The sequence below is a fragment of the Neopelma chrysocephalum genome, unplaced genomic scaffold (assembly GCF_003984885.1).
Source record: "Neopelma chrysocephalum unplaced genomic scaffold, ASM398488v2 Primary Assembly neopelma1_23, whole genome shotgun sequence".
NCBI lineage: Eukaryota > Metazoa > Chordata > Aves > Passeriformes > Pipridae > Neopelma > Neopelma chrysocephalum.
The window spans coordinates 8,932,990-8,952,859 of NW_020897691.1; the positions used below are offsets into that span (position 1 = coordinate 8,932,990).

The following is a 19,870-nucleotide window of genomic DNA, read 5'->3' on the forward strand; positions in this document are numbered from 1 at the left end:
TGCTTCCTAAGCTACATTCCAGAGGGATAACAGATATAGCCTTACTCATTTTTCTCCATCTCACTAATGCCATTATTTCCCACCTAAAACCAGAGAACAGAACTCCATTCAATACAGCTCACAGACTGCTTTACACTCCTACCTGTTGATAGTGCATTAGGAATGACCCCATCTGTGCTAGATAGAAGAGCAATCCAAAATGACGTCTCATTTTAATCCAGGCTGGGGGGAAGTATTTCACTTGCTGTTTTGAAGCACTGGAGTGATATTTAGACTCTTGTCATCTACTGAGAAAACAGAATGCACCCGTGGCCTTTCAGAAATGAACCATCCTAAATCAGGGCTCTGTTGCCTCAGTTCTACTCGCCCAAAGGTAACACACTAGCAAAGCCATGTCTGAAAGCCCAGTTTATTTCTCTGCCATTCCACCATGGTTGGCAGCTGTTGTCAATACTTACTATTATCTCAGGAGAAAGAACAGTATCAGCAGGTTTATTGCTTACTAATGCCATGTTGAGGATTGTTTATTTTATCTGGCAGATGATATCTAAAAGAATGGCTTTAGGACAACAATATACATTTCACTCTGAGGAACTCATTAATAATACTTTAATCCACAGGAGTCTTAAGTTTTATTTTGCTTTACTAGGCATTGAGAAATTTTTTTTCTTGGCTTGTCCTCTCTGAACTTGCCGAGCACGAGTCCCAAATCCCAGAGACTGCATTGATTCTGTTAAGTACTTCTGGCCAGGAGAGATGCACAGCATAACCAAGAGTTTAGCATCGCCTCCTAAAAGCAGGGAAACATACTTATTTACCTCATTTTCAGTAAGTTATACACTGGTAACATATTGATCTACACAACAGTAAGCATAGGTTACCATTGCTTTTATGAAGCAGAAGACTGCTCGTGAAGAGAGCTGTTGAAAACAGACAGCCCCTTCAAGGGGAGTCTATATCTAACAACATAATATTTACCCCCAAGTGTTTCACAGTTTGTAACTTAGATTTTTTTCTCCTTATAACTTCATCAGTTAATCAGCACGTACGTTATGGGCCTGGGCACTTCATTAAGTTTTGCCAAATGTTTGTAAATTTGGGGCAATGGCAAAATGGCTTATTTGTGTGGCAATAAAACAAAACAGACTCAGAAGTTTTCCAAGAATGATCTAACAAAGGAGGAAATTGCTATTTTCAACACTTGACATAAACAGTGTCACCAAACTCATACACCAGGCGTGGTTAAAACCAAGCTCAGCACCCACACAACATAGCCCCTAAACTGACTTCTCTTTTTGGCTTTCCCTTTTCACAGTAGAGACTCCAGCACTAGGTGAAATTCAAAGTTTAAGCAAAAATTAATAGTATTTCAGAAGCTCTGAAGAACTATTACCTCATTCACTGTCAATGCCTTGGAGATTAAAAGCATGAGGGCTAATATTTTCTGGCTGAAGAAAAATGGGCTAATATACTATAAAAATGGACACAAATCTGGCATTACTCCAGGAATAACACTTGCCGTAAAATTGCTTCTGCATAGATGAGGAGCTAAAGAAGAGGAAGTGTCCCAAACACATAAAGAAGTTGTAGCACAGTACCATGTCCTATCTTTCTCCTTTGTCTCACTGCTACAGGGCACAATATTAAGGAATGTGCAAGTACTTGATTATACCCTGAAGTGATAAAGACTGAAGTTTAACTTGTCAACTGTACCTGACATGAAACACCAGTGAAATGCAATTTTTAACCTTTACATGATCCTATTGAGATGTTCCTCAAATGAACCTTGGAAACAGCAAGGTTTAGCCAAATTCAGGAGTTCAGAACCCTCACTGTGTACTCACACTCACAGTGGCTCCTCGGCCAGAGACTTTGAACAGAGGCCACATACAAACAAGGAGTACAAGATCATCCTCTAGTTTTACGCAACAAAGGAAGGTGAAAACTAGGAGGAGAAATCTATAGTTAAACAGAAGTCAGAATAATCCCTCACCTACAGAGTCCTGAAGCAGATGGGTAAGTTTGCTGTTCCGATATGGGACATGAGACCGCTGCTCTGCTATTGCTCCGAGAACGTCGGCCAGGGCAGACAAGCTGCGGTTAATAAACGATGTCTCTCTCAGTGCTGCCCCTGTCACTCCAGACATACCTGGTACAGTGTAGAAAAAGGCAAGGGTAACACTAAGCAAAGCTGCTTCAAACTGTAATGTGGGGAAAATTCTGTTGCTGTATCATCTACTTTTGACTCAACATTTTTAAACACAAATTCTGAACCACGACTTCCAGCCCACCCATGCCAAAAGCAAGATACAGTGGTTTTTCAGTCTGGACTGCCAATAAATTGTTTAATACTCTACTCTTTTCAAGAACCTTCTTAAAGAAGGTTCAGTGCCTACAGATGGTCTGAAGCATCTCATGTTGAAGTTGATCTCTTCATCTGTAGAATGCACTTTGGCTTCGTATGTGTTAAGAACAAGGAACCAAGAATGTAGGAACACCTTAAGATCAGACAAGACAAAACACCAGTCCTTCTACCACCCAACCAGCATGGTGGTATGTAGCTATGCTGCCCCTGAGCAACACTGGAAAGGTTTGGTCTATGCAACACATTGCACCAATTCAAAGAGGTGCTGCAAGCTCAACTCTTTGATCAGTCTGGATGAGTGTGCAGTTAAGAGTAATTAATTCCTCCTGCCCATTTGGGGAAGAGAAATTTGCTATTAGCATTTAGTATCACATTATTCAAATTCGAGCTTTGTTCAGGACAGTGGATGAGGTACAGAAGTGATCTGCAATCACTTCTCCTTACCCAGAGCACATGATCCATGTTAGGCAGAGCTCACAGTAGTGGGCTGATCAGATAGGGCTAACAGTTTCCTCTTCTGCCTACTCTCCCACCTCTAGACAGGTACAGGGAGCTGCTAGAGATCCTGTCTTTCCCATAGGGCAGCATTTTCCAAAGTGGGAGGACAAATGAGGAATTCAAGAGGCAAATGTGGAAAGGCACAGTAATAGCAAAAACCCCAGAAGTCTGGACAATGAGGAGAAATGCGACTGTGGGAGAGGATGAGGTTAGAGTGGTAGAGTCTCTTGTCAGAGAGACACGGAGCAAAACAGTTTGGAAGACTTGCCAAAGGGTGGACAACAATCTGTGATAGGATGAATCTCAGGCTAACTTTACCGGGGCCACTGTGTATACAGACATCCCCAGGCTTCTTTTATTCAAGGAAAGGTGGACTCCTGAGACAACGGATATCACCCTAAAGCAGAAAACTGCAAATAGGTGAGGGGGTACTTTTTTAAACTGCTCATTATCTGCGTTTGGTTCGATGAACTTCCACAAAAGCATGTAGCTGAGTTTTCAAACTGAAACCTAGTTTGCCAGAAAGGGACCACTTGGCTTGTAAATGACCCAGCATGACTGTAGAGCTAACAAGGCAGGGTGCTGAAGTGTGTGAGAAGCCTGATGTACTGCTGCTCGCTTAGATTTGCCGACATTTTAAAACAATTATGAGTTAACAGCTGCCCTCGCTTCTACCAGGGTAAATTCACCAGCACAGTTGATGGCAGAGGGCAGTCTGCTGTGTGTGCTGGGCCACATCTAACACTGATGTTAGCACAGCTCTTCTGACTTCACTGAAGGATCTGGCCTGCCAAGCCCCAACCCAAGGAAATGTTTGTCCTGGTTTAACTGAGAGAACAAACACACAGCCTGTTGCTCAATTACATGTTTTCAGCATTTAGAGCAAATGAAAAAAATAATGTATTATATTAGGTTTCTCTGTAGAACAAAAGTTTAACAGTGAGCAACAGCAAGAATTCTTGGCAGTAAAGTAAAAGACTCTTTCATAATACTGGTTCAGTTTTCAAAACATTATTTCTGGAATGGTACATTTGGCTGCATGGTTTTTCTTGGTAAGAAAGCTTGTCCTTTAGGAAATAATCAAGTTTTTGAAATAATTGTGTGCATAGAGGAGGCAGGAGGAGGAAAATGCTTTGAAGAAACAACAAAAACAATATTATCTTTTCAACACTAATTTCCACAAAAAGGCAGAAAACCCTACACATGGTGATATCAATTATTACAGATATTTGTAATATTTAAATAATTTATGCACTTGAAACATTTCTGTACAAAAACATGCTACTTTCCAGAGCAGAAAAACAGGCCTAATAAAACCAGTTTGAACAAATAATATACTTATGATATGGGTAAACGCCCCGGGCTTATTTTAAGCTTATGCAGTCAGATTTTCAGTTATACTGTACCAGTGTAAAACTGGAACAATCAGCCCTCAAAATTTTTTTTATGGCAGGATCTGTGGGTTTAAATGAGCCTGGTATGTGAGCAGGGTAGCATGTACCGCTCCATAAAGAATTAAAGGCAACTATTGTAACCTAGATCTGGGACAATCCATGCCCACAAGCAGGCACATTCCCTTACCGACACACTCACTACCAGCGAGGTCCACCAGCTGCAGTCTAGTTTTGACTTGCTTCATTTTCTCAGTTGCTTCGACTTGCACTGGTGAAGAGGTTCCAGAGGAAGAGGTAGATTTACTCTCTCTCGTTTTTTGTGGAAAGGTGCAGGAAACCTCTTTATTTAGTCTCTGACTGGCTTGTTCATCTTCCCATGAAGTACCTGTTTAATGGAAAAAGCAAACAAGGAGAGCTTCTCACTGACACTGGTAATTGAGATAGGGGAAAAATGGGACATCAATAGGGGATGTACAGTATCTGCTGTTTAGGACTATTCTAACAGAAGCAATATACAAGTCAGAATCCATGGCAAGGCAGGCTGAATCACTTTTTCTATCTTATTTAAGGTTTTACTTATCAAACTGATTGTACTAGCTGGTAACAAGTTTTGGTGTAGGTTGTGTTGTATACAATGTGGAAAGCAAGAAACAGGAGTTCAGTAAGGCCTTTAAAGAGGTATTTTTTTCAAGGTTTAGACTGACTGTAACCAAAGTGAGATTTTGGATCTTTGGGAGCAGTAGGCTCTGAAGTCCGATTCTATATATTTGAAACATCACTTGGTGCTCTGGCAAAAAAAAAAAATCCTCATCCTGCCTTTTCTATTTTGTCCTTTCCTGCTGTTCCCCCTAGACTTCCTTCAGCCCTCATATCCCACTGCTGGATCTACACATTTTAAGCTATTAGCCTCAATAGTATTAACTCCCATTTCTCCAGGTTGGTTACCTACTACTGTCCTTCCTCTTCCTTAGCAGCAGCATCTGGCTTTCACTCTCTGCTGAGAAGGAAGACAAAGACAGATTCTCTGGGAAATCTCCTTTCACATTAGCTTAGCAGGAATATATTTAAAAGGGATTTCCCAAAGCAGTTTTGCTTTTTAATTATTGTTTTGGTTTTCATCCATCTCTCTCTTTCTCTCTCTGAAAGACATAAAAGAATAAAAGACACATACTCTGCTACAAGTCATAGAGACAACAGACCTTCTTGGGTGTTTAAAGAGTCTAGTTGGAATAGTACAAAGTTTCCAGCTGCAAAACTTGAGTAAAGAGTAGATGAGTTGTGTTGCAGAGCTCTGTACTTCTCCAAGTAGGCTGCTGCTAAAACCCAAGCTGGCTGTTCACAGTGTAGACAGAGCAGCTGTGTTGGTTTACACAGAATAAATGGCTTCAGGCCATACAGTGTCAACAAGTGGTCTCTTCTTTAATTTTAGACAACAAAATTAAGAAACAGCTCTCCTCAAAAGACAGATAATACATGCTAAAACACCTTAATCAAACCTGAAAAAGTACTGGTTTGTCAACTCTGGCTTTAGGTGCTGAACTTACCACAGATTTTACAATCTTTCATTTACTATGGTATTTGACAATTGCACCTGGCTTTTAAATCAGGATCTTCTCCTTTTAAACAAGACAGAATGTGCTGTCACAGTGCCACAGTGAGGTACCCTTTGCAGTGTTGCTCTGTCCCCCTACAGGGCACATCTTCATCCATGCGCTGTGAGCTGAAAGCCTGAGTCTGCATTCAGGAATTACACATTTCTACAGAGCTTTGCTGCCAGACAACATGCCACAGTGGAGTGACTGCAATTAGAAGTGGCAAAGGGAATTCTGGACTAGACAAGATGGCTGGTACCTAACAGTGCAACACTGAGTTTTGAAAATTGTAACATCTGTCTGACTGACAAGAATTTGGAGCTGCCTAAAGCTAACATCTGAAACACTGGAGCTGCAACTTCTGAAGTAACTGTGTCTTTTGGCAAGGCCTGTAGGTAAGTACGGACACTGTTTGTTCTGCTTTGCTGATACTGGTGGTTTAATTTCTGATAGCAATCTAAGGGAAAAAATGTTAAATATTTCCCACTTTCTAAAATCATACTGTTGTTGCAGAGTATGAAGGAGATGGACCATAGCACTGGAAACAGAGCGCCTAATTATAACATAAGCAAAAGAAAATAAAGTTAACTCCAAAAACCCCAAAAGCAATAAACTGGTAAGTCTTGGTGTGGTAATGAAAAGTAGAAATAGAGATGTTGCCACAGTATATAAGACAAGTATATTGTCTTTTCATGCAGTGACCTATTACTAACAGTTCAAGAGACTGAATTTAATGGACATTTTTGCAAGGTAGCAGGTAAATCAATTTGATTATTTCTCACCCAAAAGCGTATCCAATCCCTATAATGCATGGTTAGCTTTACCACAAACTTTGTATGACATGAAATTATTCATTCTAAGTGATTTAACTACTTTATTTATCTATCTTACTGAGATCTTAACTCTCTTATGACTTACTGATAACATTTATTCATTAGTTGCTCCATGCTATAAAACTCCAAGAACTCTGTAAGTCAAGACATGTAAAGAAAAGTGGTAAGTTTTTATGAAACTCAAAGTTTCAGTAGCATTCAAACATCCAAGTGGTCTGTTATTTAAGAAGGTATGTAAAAGTTAGAAAAATGGAAAAGAACTGAGGGAATGTATCAAACATTGGAAATAGGAAGAAAAAGCAATATGAAAATCTCACAGTCCACACACTGTTTTTCTAAAAACAACTGGCTCTAGATGCATTTTAGTAACATCCTACTTACCAAAGTTATCTCCAAAGACAGTTGTGGTTATGGTCAATGTCACTACCAGATGAGAACGAGAGGAGTGAGCATGCACCAGTGTTGGATGCCTGACTCTCAGCTGTAGGCCTTTCTTGACTAGATGTAAAAACTCGGATGCATTTTCAACAGTCCTAAGAAACAAGAAGGATATTTAACTGACTCACAGGAAAAATCACATGAGAAAGCTGACAACTTAGATGAGAATCTCAGCATTTCCACGTCCCTGCTCTTCTCTCTATACTGATCTCAGTTTTGAGCTGCACAAACAACTGTATATAGATTTTTTCAGGTGGGATATAGTCCAAGATGAAAATTCAAGACAAAAGCTGTGATGTAGTCCTGAAAGTGCTGCAGAAGTGGCCTGTTAGCCTTGCAGGTCCATAGGTACTGTAGCTCAGCTCTTGAAGCAAATGAAATTTCTACATCTCCACACTTTGGAAGAGAAGACATAGGTTTAGACATTGCTGGAATCTCTGGTCTTACAGAGGTGGATTTGTCCAGTTTATGTTGAGGTAGCTCCTTTTCTTAGGTAGTATTAGGCAAAACCCCCCAAAATTTCTCTGGGCCTGTGGAAATCATATTTCACATTTGGAATGAAAACCAGAATCCCTGGAAAAAAGTTCAATTCCACTGTTCAATGTCTGAATAGATAGGCATAAGTTCCTATAGACCATTTTATCTTGTACTATCTGTTTACTTTTCCAGTTAAAGGAAGCACTGCAAATATTATCAGTCACAGGGCAAAGACCTAACACAGAAAGTGAAATTAATACAGAAAGTGAAATAAACTGATTAGCTAAAGAAGAAAATCACTATGATTTTACCTAGGTTTGCAACGTTTAAAACAAATGAGGAAAGATTGCCTACCCTTTCCTTTCACTGCATTGCCTTCTTCAATAATCATTCAAGATACAACACCTAAACAATAGTTTTTAGGTGGGGGTACAAGTTAGGACTGCCTGGTGACTGAATGCCCTGTAATAGTAGAATCATAAATAACACTCCTGACAGGCCACAGGCTTGGTTCCACAATGCTGCAGTCAGCAAAAGCAAGCATGTGATAAAAGGCAAGGTCTTCATTACTTAGATTTGGCTGATTTCATTAAAGGTCCCCCAGGCACAAACTTATTTTATGTTAAGAGCCATACTTAAAGAGTTTAGAGACAGGAGAGCAAAAGAAAACAAACTATGCCCAACTAAAGCAATTTCCTCAGAAAATAAAGCAAGGGCACCTGAAGAACAGAAAAGCACTTGGCCACACCATATTTATAAGCACTTAGGAGAAGCAGCCACCTAAAAGCAGTTCTTTGTGTATCCAGGGCTGCATGAGGTAAATAATCACTACGGACTTCTCCTATCAATCCTGAGCCACACATGTTGGCCTCCCTCATAACACCTCTTGGTAGAGGTGCCACTGGTGATGTCTCCCTGGTTGTTTGACCTGGCAACAGCAGGGAAGCAGTGGCTCTAGTTCCTACAGTCAGAGCCTCATACTGAGTATTGCCTCCAGTCAAAGGAGGCACACATCCTGCCTTTCCAAGTCTTGAACTGCATCCTCCAGTGGCTGGTCAGCCAGGACTGGACGCCCTGAAAGGGAAGCAGCCCTGGCTGGGATGCAGCACCAGACTGTTGGGTTCTGCAAGGTGCTGCTGTGCCCTATCAAAGGGGTCAGTGCCATGAGCTGCCACCCTACAATGAGCGTTTGCAGAAGACAGGCCTCAGGGTGTGCTGTCAGTGCTTGTCACCTCCTGGACAGCTGCAGCTGGCTTTGGAGGGAAGCAGCATCCCTAGTGTGGTGAGCTTGGCACAGTAGCTCCTCAGCAGGACTGACAGAAATAATATTTAAGTATAATCTCTATGACTTTATGATGCTCTATATGCTGCACGTTCCAGGACTAGATTCTACAAAGAGAAGCGCTGTTGTGGTTAGGTTATGAATTTGATGCTGAATGTTCTCCAAAGTCAACCAAACTATAAAAGAAGAAAGAGACTTGAGGTTTTTGTGATTCACTAAGATGAACATGTTAGCAGGAAAGAGACTTCTGTACTTTTAATGGATATATGGAGAAGGCAGTGAGACCCAGTAGGCCAATATATTCTAGATGAAATATTATCATAAATGAGGATGTATTTTTATTCAAAGCACCAGCTGTTTACTTTAGATTTTGGGCAGCTGGGTGGCCTCATTCAATGGTTCCCTTACTTTGTTTGGGTTTGCTTTTTCTTATTAACCTTTCTTTGTAATTATTAATATAACCTGCTTATGAATTGGAACTTTTTCACTGCTTGCATTGTAATTGAAGTACAAGTCCATATTTTTATTTATGTTTGCATTAGAATTTAGTATTAACTGATTGAGATAAGTGGGTTTTAAGAGGTTTAATTCAAGGCACCAGGTTCCTTTAACATAAATTAAAATTTACAGAAATAAACAGAGCAGCCATTTTATTAACTAGAAGGACAAATGAAACCTTATTGCAGCTTCTACTTCTTTTCTCTATGGCACAAGTCCCACTGCATCCCACCTCTCCCCTCTCCAAAACCTACAAAAAGGTATGGGTCACCCACTAACTATACAAAGCTCCCTTGGGAAGTGGAGTAGGCACTTTCCAGGAATGAACTGAAGCCAGGCCAACATCTTAGTTACTGAAGTACCATAATTAAAAATTACTTAGAGGTTCTGATGAAACAGGAAAATTCAACTCCCATCATGCCCACATGACATGCACCCATCTTCATTTCTTATGTCATACGGTTCCTTTCCTCTCTAGTCAAAGGAAAAAGATTAGCTTCTCCAAGAAAGATTCAGCACACACAAGTTAGGCTCTGCTCCCAGCCTCTTCTGGAGTTTTTCATTCCCTTAACAGCATAGCCTTAAGTAGATACTAAAGGCTGGAGTAGAGTCACAGTTGGGGAAATCCAAGAACAGGGACAAAGAAAAATCCACCAGTCAGTGTAATACAGACAGAAGGGGCAAAAGGATTCATCACTTCAAACTCTGGTCACTTTTAACTCATTCCATGCTCTTATGGAGCTTGCAGAGTGTAATGAAGCATGCACTCTGGAAATTGTATTTAACCTCAAGACCAAAGAGCAGGCATACCTTGGACACAAAGGTTAATCCTTCCTAGAATATTACAGTGCTTATTGTTTCATAGAAAAAGAAGAGTTCTATAGCTCCCATAGTAAAGAAAGCCACCTGACAATTTCTCTGGGGTCCCACTTTTCCATGAGCAATTAAATGGGTAGAAAACATAAGTCAATAAATGTGTCTCACAAGGTAGAATAAAAGTATATTTGCTCAATCCTCCAGTACATTCTTGTATTTTTATCAAGGCTTTCTGGCAATAGCATAAACCCACATAAACAAACAACTACTGGTCTGCTTATGTGACTAAGTCCCACAAGACAAAATTATTTCCACTGAGGGTGCATTTTATTTTAATTGGCATGGAGGAGAGATGCATTTCAAATATGACTGCTAACCTCCCTTGAAAAAGTAGGGATTGGACCATGACAAAGAATTATTACAGAGAAGTGAAGAAAAACATCATGTTTCCCCTCGAAACCTAGAAAACTATAATGCTGCTCTAAACATTTCAATAGAGCAAGATGTTTCTTTTCACAAAGATCATTTGCTCAAGAAGCAGGACATTTTTTTATGTTTCTAGACATCTCTGTAACACACAAGCAGAAATGTTTCCTTTTGGAAACTGTTCTCATGTTGGGTGCTCACAGAGGGATGTCCAGTAGTTTAATTCCGCTGGGTACCATCACCTCTCTGGTGCCACTAGTACTGTTTGTCCTGACTTTTTTCTTTCTGATGTTGATACTACTACCATAAGGCCCAAAGGAGGGCCACAAAAGTGGTGAAGGGGTTTGAGGGGAAGCCATATGAGGAGTGGCTGAGGTCACTTCGTCTGTTCAGCCTGGAGAAGAGGAGACTGAGGGGAGACCTCATTGCAGTTTACAACTTCCTCATGAGGGGAAGGAGAGGGGCAGGAACCAATCTCTTCTCTCTGGTGACCAGTGAAAGGACACAAGAGAAGAGCATAAAGCTGTGTCAGAGGAGGTTTACATTGGATATTGGGAAAAGGTTCTTCACCCAGGAGGTGGTCAGACCCTGGAATAGTGATTCTTGGGGCTGTCCTGTGCAGGGCCTGGGGTTGGACTCAATGATCTTGTGGGTCCCTTCCAACTCAGGACATTCTACGATAAACATTAGTAAAATGAAGCATCTGAAACAGCTTCCCTCTTGTTAATAGAGGAATTTTTATGAACACATGATTTTGAACGTCTAATTACCCAAGGTGTCTTACATATAACAAGAAAGTACCATAGAGATTTGCTTTGTATACCACACATACATAATGCCAAGAATCATTCCCATGAGTACTAGAACAAGTCTTTGTAATGCTTAGTAAGTAAAAGAAGGCATTACAGTAAGTACAGCTGTAGCCTTAAATACCCTAGTTCTTCCTACAGTGTCAAATTGTGTAAATAAGAATCAAACTTACCTTACACCGATGGTGGGAAGGTATACATCTTAAAAGTGAATGGTTAGAAGCTTAGCTGCTTCTTAGCTTTTAGTTTGAAGAACCTCAGTTTTCAAGAACTATGGGTTCAAACCATATCAATGGTTTGCTAACACACGAACGTATCAATTCCAACTTTAATCCCTCCAGTTATGAAAACAGAACACTAAGCAGTAGTAAAATGGATATTTGTATTAAAAGATCACTTAAAATCCAATTATTTTTAATTTTTTTTAACTCCAACGCATGTACGGAAGGCTAACATTCTACAGCTGCTTAAAAATTTACAAATAGTACATAAATTTCTATTACAATGTGTAAATTTTATCATTTAGTAAGACTAAATGGAAAGTGCTTTGTGACTCTTATTCTACAGCTGACAAGAAAATACACAGCAATCTTCATGCGTTCTGAGTGGAAGGCACTTAACACAGGAGTATAACTCAAACTAATTGTACAGTTATTTCTGGAAGTATTTTGACATTTGCAGTGAACTGTAGTCTAATAGACTGAGCCAACAGAAACAGAACTGTTCTTTTGCACATGATAAGGACTCATTGTTTAGAAGCAATCTCGTGCCTATAATGCAATTTTGTGACAGCTATACATTGCATTAACACCAGATCACGTTTGGATGGCAAGGATCAAGTCATGTACTTACTCATGCGTAAGCAATGGAACATCACTCTTTCCTTCTCTGGTTGTGACAACATCACGCTTGATGCTAAATACTTTTCCATAACTGTCTTTGGCCAGAAGATCAAAAATTTCATTATTATACACTTCTACAACAGAAACCTCAACCCAGTAACTTCCTGGTGGCTTTTCTGAAATAAGCCTGGAAAATAAAAAGAAGGGGAAAAAAAAAGACTAAAATAGCCAAAAAATGTTAAAGTCAAACCCCAAGTAAGCAACGTGTAAATAAAGATTTACTCTTTAATTGTAATCTAATTACAATCTGATAAAAGTGCTTATTAAGTATCTGCAGCTGTGGCTTTGTCTCATCCATATGATAATGTTAAGCTGAAGAATCAGAATATACAGTTAAATTATACATGAAGCAGTATATAAAATTTAACCTTCCAAACAGCTGTACTGACTTAAATTGTTTTTCTCCACTAGCCTCCTGCCTCAAGATTTTTTTTATACCATTTCTCTGCTGGTTCTCTGCATTCAGAGCTCAGGGTATAAAATCTGGCAGAGTGCAAGCAATGAACAGACAGAGATGGCAAACTAGATCTGTAAGAAGTTATCTGTCCACAGCCTTGGAAAATTAATAAATTAAGGGCTTGTCTATTCAGGAGAGTATTTACAGTTAGACAGTTATTCTCATACAAAACTAGATCTTTAATTTAGCTTATACATTTCTCCAAAAGAAACAGGCTTAGCTGGAAAAACCTCTAATGGCTCTTCTATTATAACATAGCAGCACATCAGTTCAATCTTGTATTAGGTTCAAGTAAAAAAATTCTCAAAGCAGGAGCAGATTGTGATTAAAAATTCTGCTATCCTTTGGGACTTAGATCTAATCTGGATCCTCTTCATCTATTCAGTTGTCAATTTTCACTAAACTTGTAAGAACTTAATTATCTTTTGGACTCCACAACTATGGTTGAAATATTTTCAAAAGCTAATTAGGAGTCTGAAAGACAGATGGACAGATAACACACAGCAAGACTGCATAATCTTATTGTCTTAGAAAATCAGATTAAGCAGGAGAGAGACTAGAAATCCATATAAAAACTAAAAATTCAAACAACAGTCAGAGAAGATATAAATATTAATCATTCTGAAGCTGAAATCTGTAATGATAAATACATTACAAACATTATTTCATTCTTTCTATAAAATTTAAGGTGACTACCACTGACAACAAGTCTTTACTTAGTTTTTACCTGAACACTTCTTTGGTAGCTCGAGGAATAATTCCAAGTTCTGATTCATCTTCTATAGCAAATGCAAAGTTCCCCTCTACCTGTGGTCCCAACATTGTGTATGTCTTCCCACTTCCAGTTTGCCCATAAGCCATGATACACACATTGTACCTGAAAATTAAAAGGGTTTTCATTTATTTTCCTGTTACCAAATGTGTTTGTTAGGTGGCAAGTCAAACCCCAAACAATTTGGGAACACAAACTGAAACAAAAAAATAAATACACTGCCCCTGATTTCTTTCTGGAGATCTCAAAATCTGAAAGTAACTAATGTATTGCCCATAACATCACCTAAACAGATTTTATTTTTTAAGCAGAGTTGAAGGGATGCTTTTAAGAAGAAGTTTCAGGGATGCTTAGCTTGGAATGACTGATGAGGTTAGATGTCCTGTCTGCCTAACTTCCAGTAAATGCACTACTGAGCTGCTTGTAAATCAGCTTGTGAACCACTGCAGTTTACCGGACAGCATTTTAAAGTAAACCATCAGTGGGTTTGATTTGTCTTACAGTGCTATGCTGCAAACCACTGCACTAGTGTCTTAACAGCTGGGAACTCTTCATCTCTCACAGCCTTTTTCAAGCAGGCTCATCAGTCATAGCCCTCAGTCAGAGAACACAGCCCTAATAATAAGAGGCACAAATTTTAAACCAAAAGCATTAGTTCAGTACGAGCATGCACACAATGACTACTCTGGAATAAAGGTGGCAGGAACTGCTCTGATATGGACAAGTTGAAGATGAAAAGTGGACAACATTAGTGCCGAGGTACAGGCATCTATGAAACAATTCGCTATCTTCTGAAGTACACAAGTAAATACATCTAATGGACAGAGCTCTGAAACTGCCTTTTTCACTGCACTGAAAATAATAAAAATAATAGCCCACAGTTGTGAGCTCAGTTTTGGATGTCTGTGCTGTTCAGGGATCTGAACTTAGAGGTATGATTCCTATCTAGAAAGTGTGTTTCTAACACAATCAGATCAAAGTCAATACCTTAAACAAAACAAGTGGGAGGGCACAGATGCATCCAGCCACAGTACTGCTTTGTAGGGAGGACCGATACTGTATTGTACTCCTTGGCTGCATCTGCTCGGCAGCACCTGCCAGCATCTTGGTGTTGACCATAGAACTGTGCCAGCAAAACCCTTGGAAGACATGCAGTTATGCTGACAGGACCACTCCCTCCCTGGACTATCTTGTTTGTTCAGAGACACAACATTAGCAGAATCTCCATACACGAGAAGCACTTTGCCATTTGCTGAAATTTCTGCTCTATTAGAGAGTCACAAGAATGGACTTGCTCCTGTTCTGCCAGGGAGTAAAATTTCACTGCCTAAGCTACCTCCTCTGTGGGCAGACCTGAAACAGCTGCTTCTGGTTATGCAATGCTTTTCCTCATATCAAAAATGTTGTTTCAAGCACATGCCATATTTCAATGAACACCCCTCATCTAATTGTTTTAAATGTATGGCTTCAAGTCATGAAATATTTACATGGCCACTGCAGCAATTTTTTGCATATTAAACATGCCTAGAAGCAATTATTTTGGGAGGATTATTTAGAAAACTTTCTCTTGTTAGAAAGAAATGTGGGCTGATAAGCCACACAGCAAATACCTGGGCGACCTTTCTGGGGATGTGAAATCAAAGTTGCAGTCAGTAAACCTATAGTAAGGACCCTCCAGATTTTAGGATGCAGAGTATAAAATAGGAGTCTAATCATAGATTTGATGAAGTAAAGGAGATGAGATAACTGTAACTGAAAACAAATAGCACTGCAGCAAAATTAAATGTGATGGATATTAGGGCTGTAAATCTGAAACGAGGACTTCTTGAAGTATTCACTGCTGACATGACTCTACTTGTATTTATGTCAGTAGAAAAGGTCACACTAACTTTAGTAGTTTTCAGCTAGACTAATAATGAGCAATTTTGCCAATTCCACCCCTCATGCACACTGCCTGGCCACCTGTAGCTTATTGAGACTTCTAGTTCTGCTTCAAAATCAAAGAAATCTTTGCAACCAAAACGGGAGCCAAAAATTTGCAGGTTGTAGTTTTCCTCAGGAAAAACAGAATTAAAGTCTTCTTAGAAGTCTGTCAGACTTTCCCATAGTCCAGCTAATCAAATTTTCTTGTTGGAAGACAGTAATCATCATGGACAAAATACTTCTGACAGGATATAAATGATATGATTAGAAGCTAAGTAGACAGGTGATTGGAACATTGAAGAGACAGATGCAAATTGGGTATCAATCGGTGGAAACTTCTCTGCCAAAGCCAAAACAGTATTTCAGTAAGCCCAAATGAGCTAAAACTGGCCAAAGCAGTATTATATCTAAGTAGGCACAGGAGAGAATGAATTGTTGGGGGATTCAACAAGCACCAGATTACTATATATTTACCTATATAATAGTTTACTTCATTGGTGTTCTGGTTCCAACACAGAGGTTTCAAATAGAGAAGTCTAAAAATTTTTTACTATGAGTCACCAGATATTTTTCCTTCTCCTCTGCTTCTTACTATATATAACAGTTATATTCCTGTTTAGAAAATTCTTACTGTCAAGCTAGAATACCAGTAGTTTTGTAGCACTCTCCTGAAAAGAGTGTGGGTGTTCACTATAGCAAAGTTATGACTCGGAGAGAACACTGTTAAAGAAAATCAAAAGGAGGAGAAATGTATTTTCCTCTTTAAAATAAACAAAAAAGTTTGATTCTTCAATGCTGTAAAGAAATGTTATTTTACTCCCTTGCTGGTCCTGTATGGCTCACTGTAAACTTTGAAGCCTGCTGTACTTTGTCTGTTTTGCATACGGAAAAATCTTTTCTTCCTGTATATTTATACTGAAAAATGAAACAATTCATTAAGAAAGAAAAATAAAGAAAAAATAAGGAAAAGGAGCAGAACACTCCTTTCCACTTAAGCTAAAAGTTGTTACAGACCACTTTGGAACCCAGACTAAAACAATCAGGAGCAGCAAAGAGGTTCAAGGTTCAGACTAAGTATGTCTGTTTCCCATTTACAATAGAAAGGCTGCTGTGCTCATATGCACAGACTTACCTTCCCTGAAAATCTGCTCCTGTTTAAACAGCACTTCTGGAAGAACAAGACAGGTCTTTTGTTTTTAATAACAGAACATTTCCTAACTGAAAACAAAAATGCTGGATTCTAGGACAGGATTCTCCCAGTGTGAAAATTAGAAAGTGGAAAGTACAGCAGATCAAGGTACAAATTGGGTATATCTGAAGACACTTAAGCGACATACTGAGCCAAAGCAAAATTATGTTTATTGAAAAAAAAAAAGTAGGGGGAGAACACAGTAGTTTTAAGATTTCTTTAAACTCCTCCAACCTAGTGGTCCCTAGGTTGCTTAGCTACAGAAGCTGTGGTTACTCATCATTGGTAAACAAGAATAATGTGATATATGACTTCCCTCAACCCAAGTAGCCCTTGGGGGCCCCTCTGTGGTATATGCAAAGGGATGTCTGGGATTTCCCAATATCCACAGCATCCTGATATACCTCTTCTAGGCCGCTTTTAAGAAACGGAGACTTGAAAACTTCAGTGCACAGACTGCCAGGAACAAGGACTGTCACAGTTCAACTATGCCACTGTGGAGGGAAAGGAACTGTCTTTTCCTCTACAGGGAGGGAAAGGTACATGACAGCTTTACCATATAATTAAGTGATATTGGAGCAGGGATGAAAAAGGAGCAGAAAAGAAGTTATGTACAAATCTCAGTTCAAGCCTGAAGGTTTATAACAGGCTTCTTTGCAAGAATAGCTTAAGTTGACTCTAGTATAAATGAGAAATCACCTTATAAACTTAAGTGGCTAGAAGTAATTTCATATACTTGCTAGTGCTTGTTACTGATCAGTCTTGTATTCAAACCAGAATGCTGTTTTACCCCTGTGCCTGAAGAAGCAGTAGAACTGTGACTGAGGATGCTCCATTCTGGTTCAACCAGGAATCGATCACACCACGTCCAATGGCCTGTGCTGCGTGCATAACCAGAACTAAGAGTGGCCCCGGCAGGCCTTTCATATGTGAACTGTTGGACAAGACGTATCACACCATTTCTGCAACTGGAAAATGGTTATGAAACATAACCTACAAATCCCCCATTAGAAGCTTCAGTTTGCCAGAAGCAGACCAGAGGAAAAAACTTTTTTTATTTTTACAAATTTATCTCCTCTGCTAAATTTTGTAAAGCGTTTTCACTCTTTAAACAGGGAAACAACATTCACTTGGTGATGAGTAGAAAGAAAACAGGAAAATGGAACTGCAAAGCCACAAAACTTGACTGGATCACCACTATTAAGTAATTTTCTTTTTTAATTTATGGATTTCAGTAGATTATTGTGCTTTAGCTTTCTTACTCCCACCTTTTAACTTACCCATCCAGAAGAGATGTTAGCAAAGGGGCCACATCTGCAAACACTGCATCCTGAGACTCTGAATCATTGTAAACTCTGAGGAAAAAAGTGCAAATTAAAAATATAAATATGTTGTCACAATACAAGAATGCAAACTATGGAAAATCTAGGCCAGTGACATAAAACATGGAGCCTGCTGACATTTTTATGTCAGGGAACTGAAAATTAGTACTCCAAGGTTCTCACTCACTTTTTGGGAGCAGCTGTTGTGTGTGCTGGAGGGAACGAGCCAGAGGTGTACACTTGTAAGAGGTACACAGGCTGCAAACTTGCCTGGGGATTTGCCTCAGAAGACTCAGTGACAGAGCAGAAATCAGAATGCTCCTGAGGGTCATGTTTAAAGATGCACTGTCTTTGTGGTCAGTATCAGCCTAAGGTATTTCCATCCTCACCCCCATGAACTATCTACTCTGAAATCAACACTTCTCACTCAAGGGAAGACTTTCTACTACATTGTAATATGGATTGCAGATTAATTTTCAAAGAGAATGAAAGACAATTAAATTTAATTAGTTATTCTGCCTCTTAGAAAAGAGCAATGACAGTTCAATCCTTAGGCCAAAACTAAGATGTCTGAAACAATCCCAGTAGTTTTTCAAATGCAAGGAGTAAAGAACCAAACACAGGATATTCAAAGAAATCTTTCCTCCAACCCTTTCAAGTTTGTAACAACATAAACTCAGACCTGAAAATAGGAAATCATCAGAGAGAAGAAATTCTGATCATAAAACGTGGACATGCTAACTCATTCATTTCTTCTCTAGCACACCAAAAATGTATCCTCCCCAAGATTACAGCCTGCAGCACGCATTGTTTATACAAGATGAAAAGAATCTAAAACATGAATGTCATTAGCCACACTTAAATATTTGAGGTATGAATGCCTATTTTTGTCAAAAGCTCCCCTTCTGGTATCTTTCTGTGGTGATTTTTTTTTTTTTTTTTTTGTTTAGCTCTGTTTTCCAATGAGTGATACGTGTTCCTTATAGCTCACAGCAAAATGGCTAATTAGAAACAGGAATTTTGGTAGCAGCAAACATTACAAAACATAGGCACTTCACTGTGTATACAGTGCACTAGTGTATACTAGTACACTTCACCTATCAGTATCCTACAGCTTATGTATGATACTACAGGTTTAACGGAATGAAGACAAAGTGTGCTCTTCAGCATTTACTTAATCCTCTTTGTATATCTGACTGTGATCTGTCTCCTACAGTCTATAGACTACACAAATATAGTTTTTGTATTCATGTTCTCCATAAATAAGACTGTGCAGAGGGATCACTGATAAACAGATACAGAACTGGAGCAAACACACTGAGTTCTGCATTTTACCTGACAATAGACAGAGGAAGGAGCAAGAAACACTATGGTGGCTGGAGACACAATAATTCATCTCTGTGCCTCATCCTAATCCTTGAAAGCTGTAAACTGGCCTCAAAATTGAAATATGAGTTGAATCTCTGTTTCAAAAAAAATATTATTAGAATTAGCATTCAGTTTCTTTTTGCATCTTGCTGAATTCTTGGCTTGAAGTAACATCCTGTGGCAACGTGTTCCACAGACTAATTGTAAGTTCCATGAAAATGTACTCTCTTTAATCAGGAAAGGAGCACTTGTCTGGCTTGATGGACACATACTGGTTGTACTGCCATTTCTCTGATGTGCCCTCATAGTACACAGAGAAACCAACAAATATGCAGAGATGTGGCACAGTTTGTACCAGGAAGACACAGACACTGAATAGCAATACTCCATCCTTGCTTTGCATGCATATGAGCATATGCTTCAGTTAACTTTGCACATGAAATCTGCAAGGCCAATACAAGAGTGCAAAAGCACTTCCAAACACTTTTCTCTGCTTCATCTATTATCTG

General features: G+C 39.2%; 1 protein-coding gene across 1 annotated transcript in view; it reads right to left on the reverse strand.

Annotated features, from left to right (window-relative positions):
• Positions 1-594: 594 nt before the first annotated feature.
• KIF25 (kinesin family member 25) overlaps positions 595-19,870 on the reverse strand; it is a 41,665-nt gene continuing 22,389 nt past the window's right edge. Inside the window, exons 9-15 of the mRNA XM_027686466.1 lie at positions 17,952-18,026; positions 13,515-13,664; positions 12,281-12,457; positions 7,064-7,215; positions 4,445-4,642; positions 1,994-2,149; positions 595-790 (exon numbers count right to left, since the gene is read on the reverse strand). Of these exons, the coding sequence (XP_027542267.1) occupies positions 633-790; positions 1,994-2,149; positions 4,445-4,642; positions 7,064-7,215; positions 12,281-12,457; positions 13,515-13,664; positions 17,952-18,026 (1,066 nt within the window). The 3' untranslated portion in view covers positions 595-632. The remainder of the gene's footprint in view (positions 791-1,993; positions 2,150-4,444; positions 4,643-7,063; positions 7,216-12,280; positions 12,458-13,514; positions 13,665-17,951; positions 18,027-19,870) is intronic.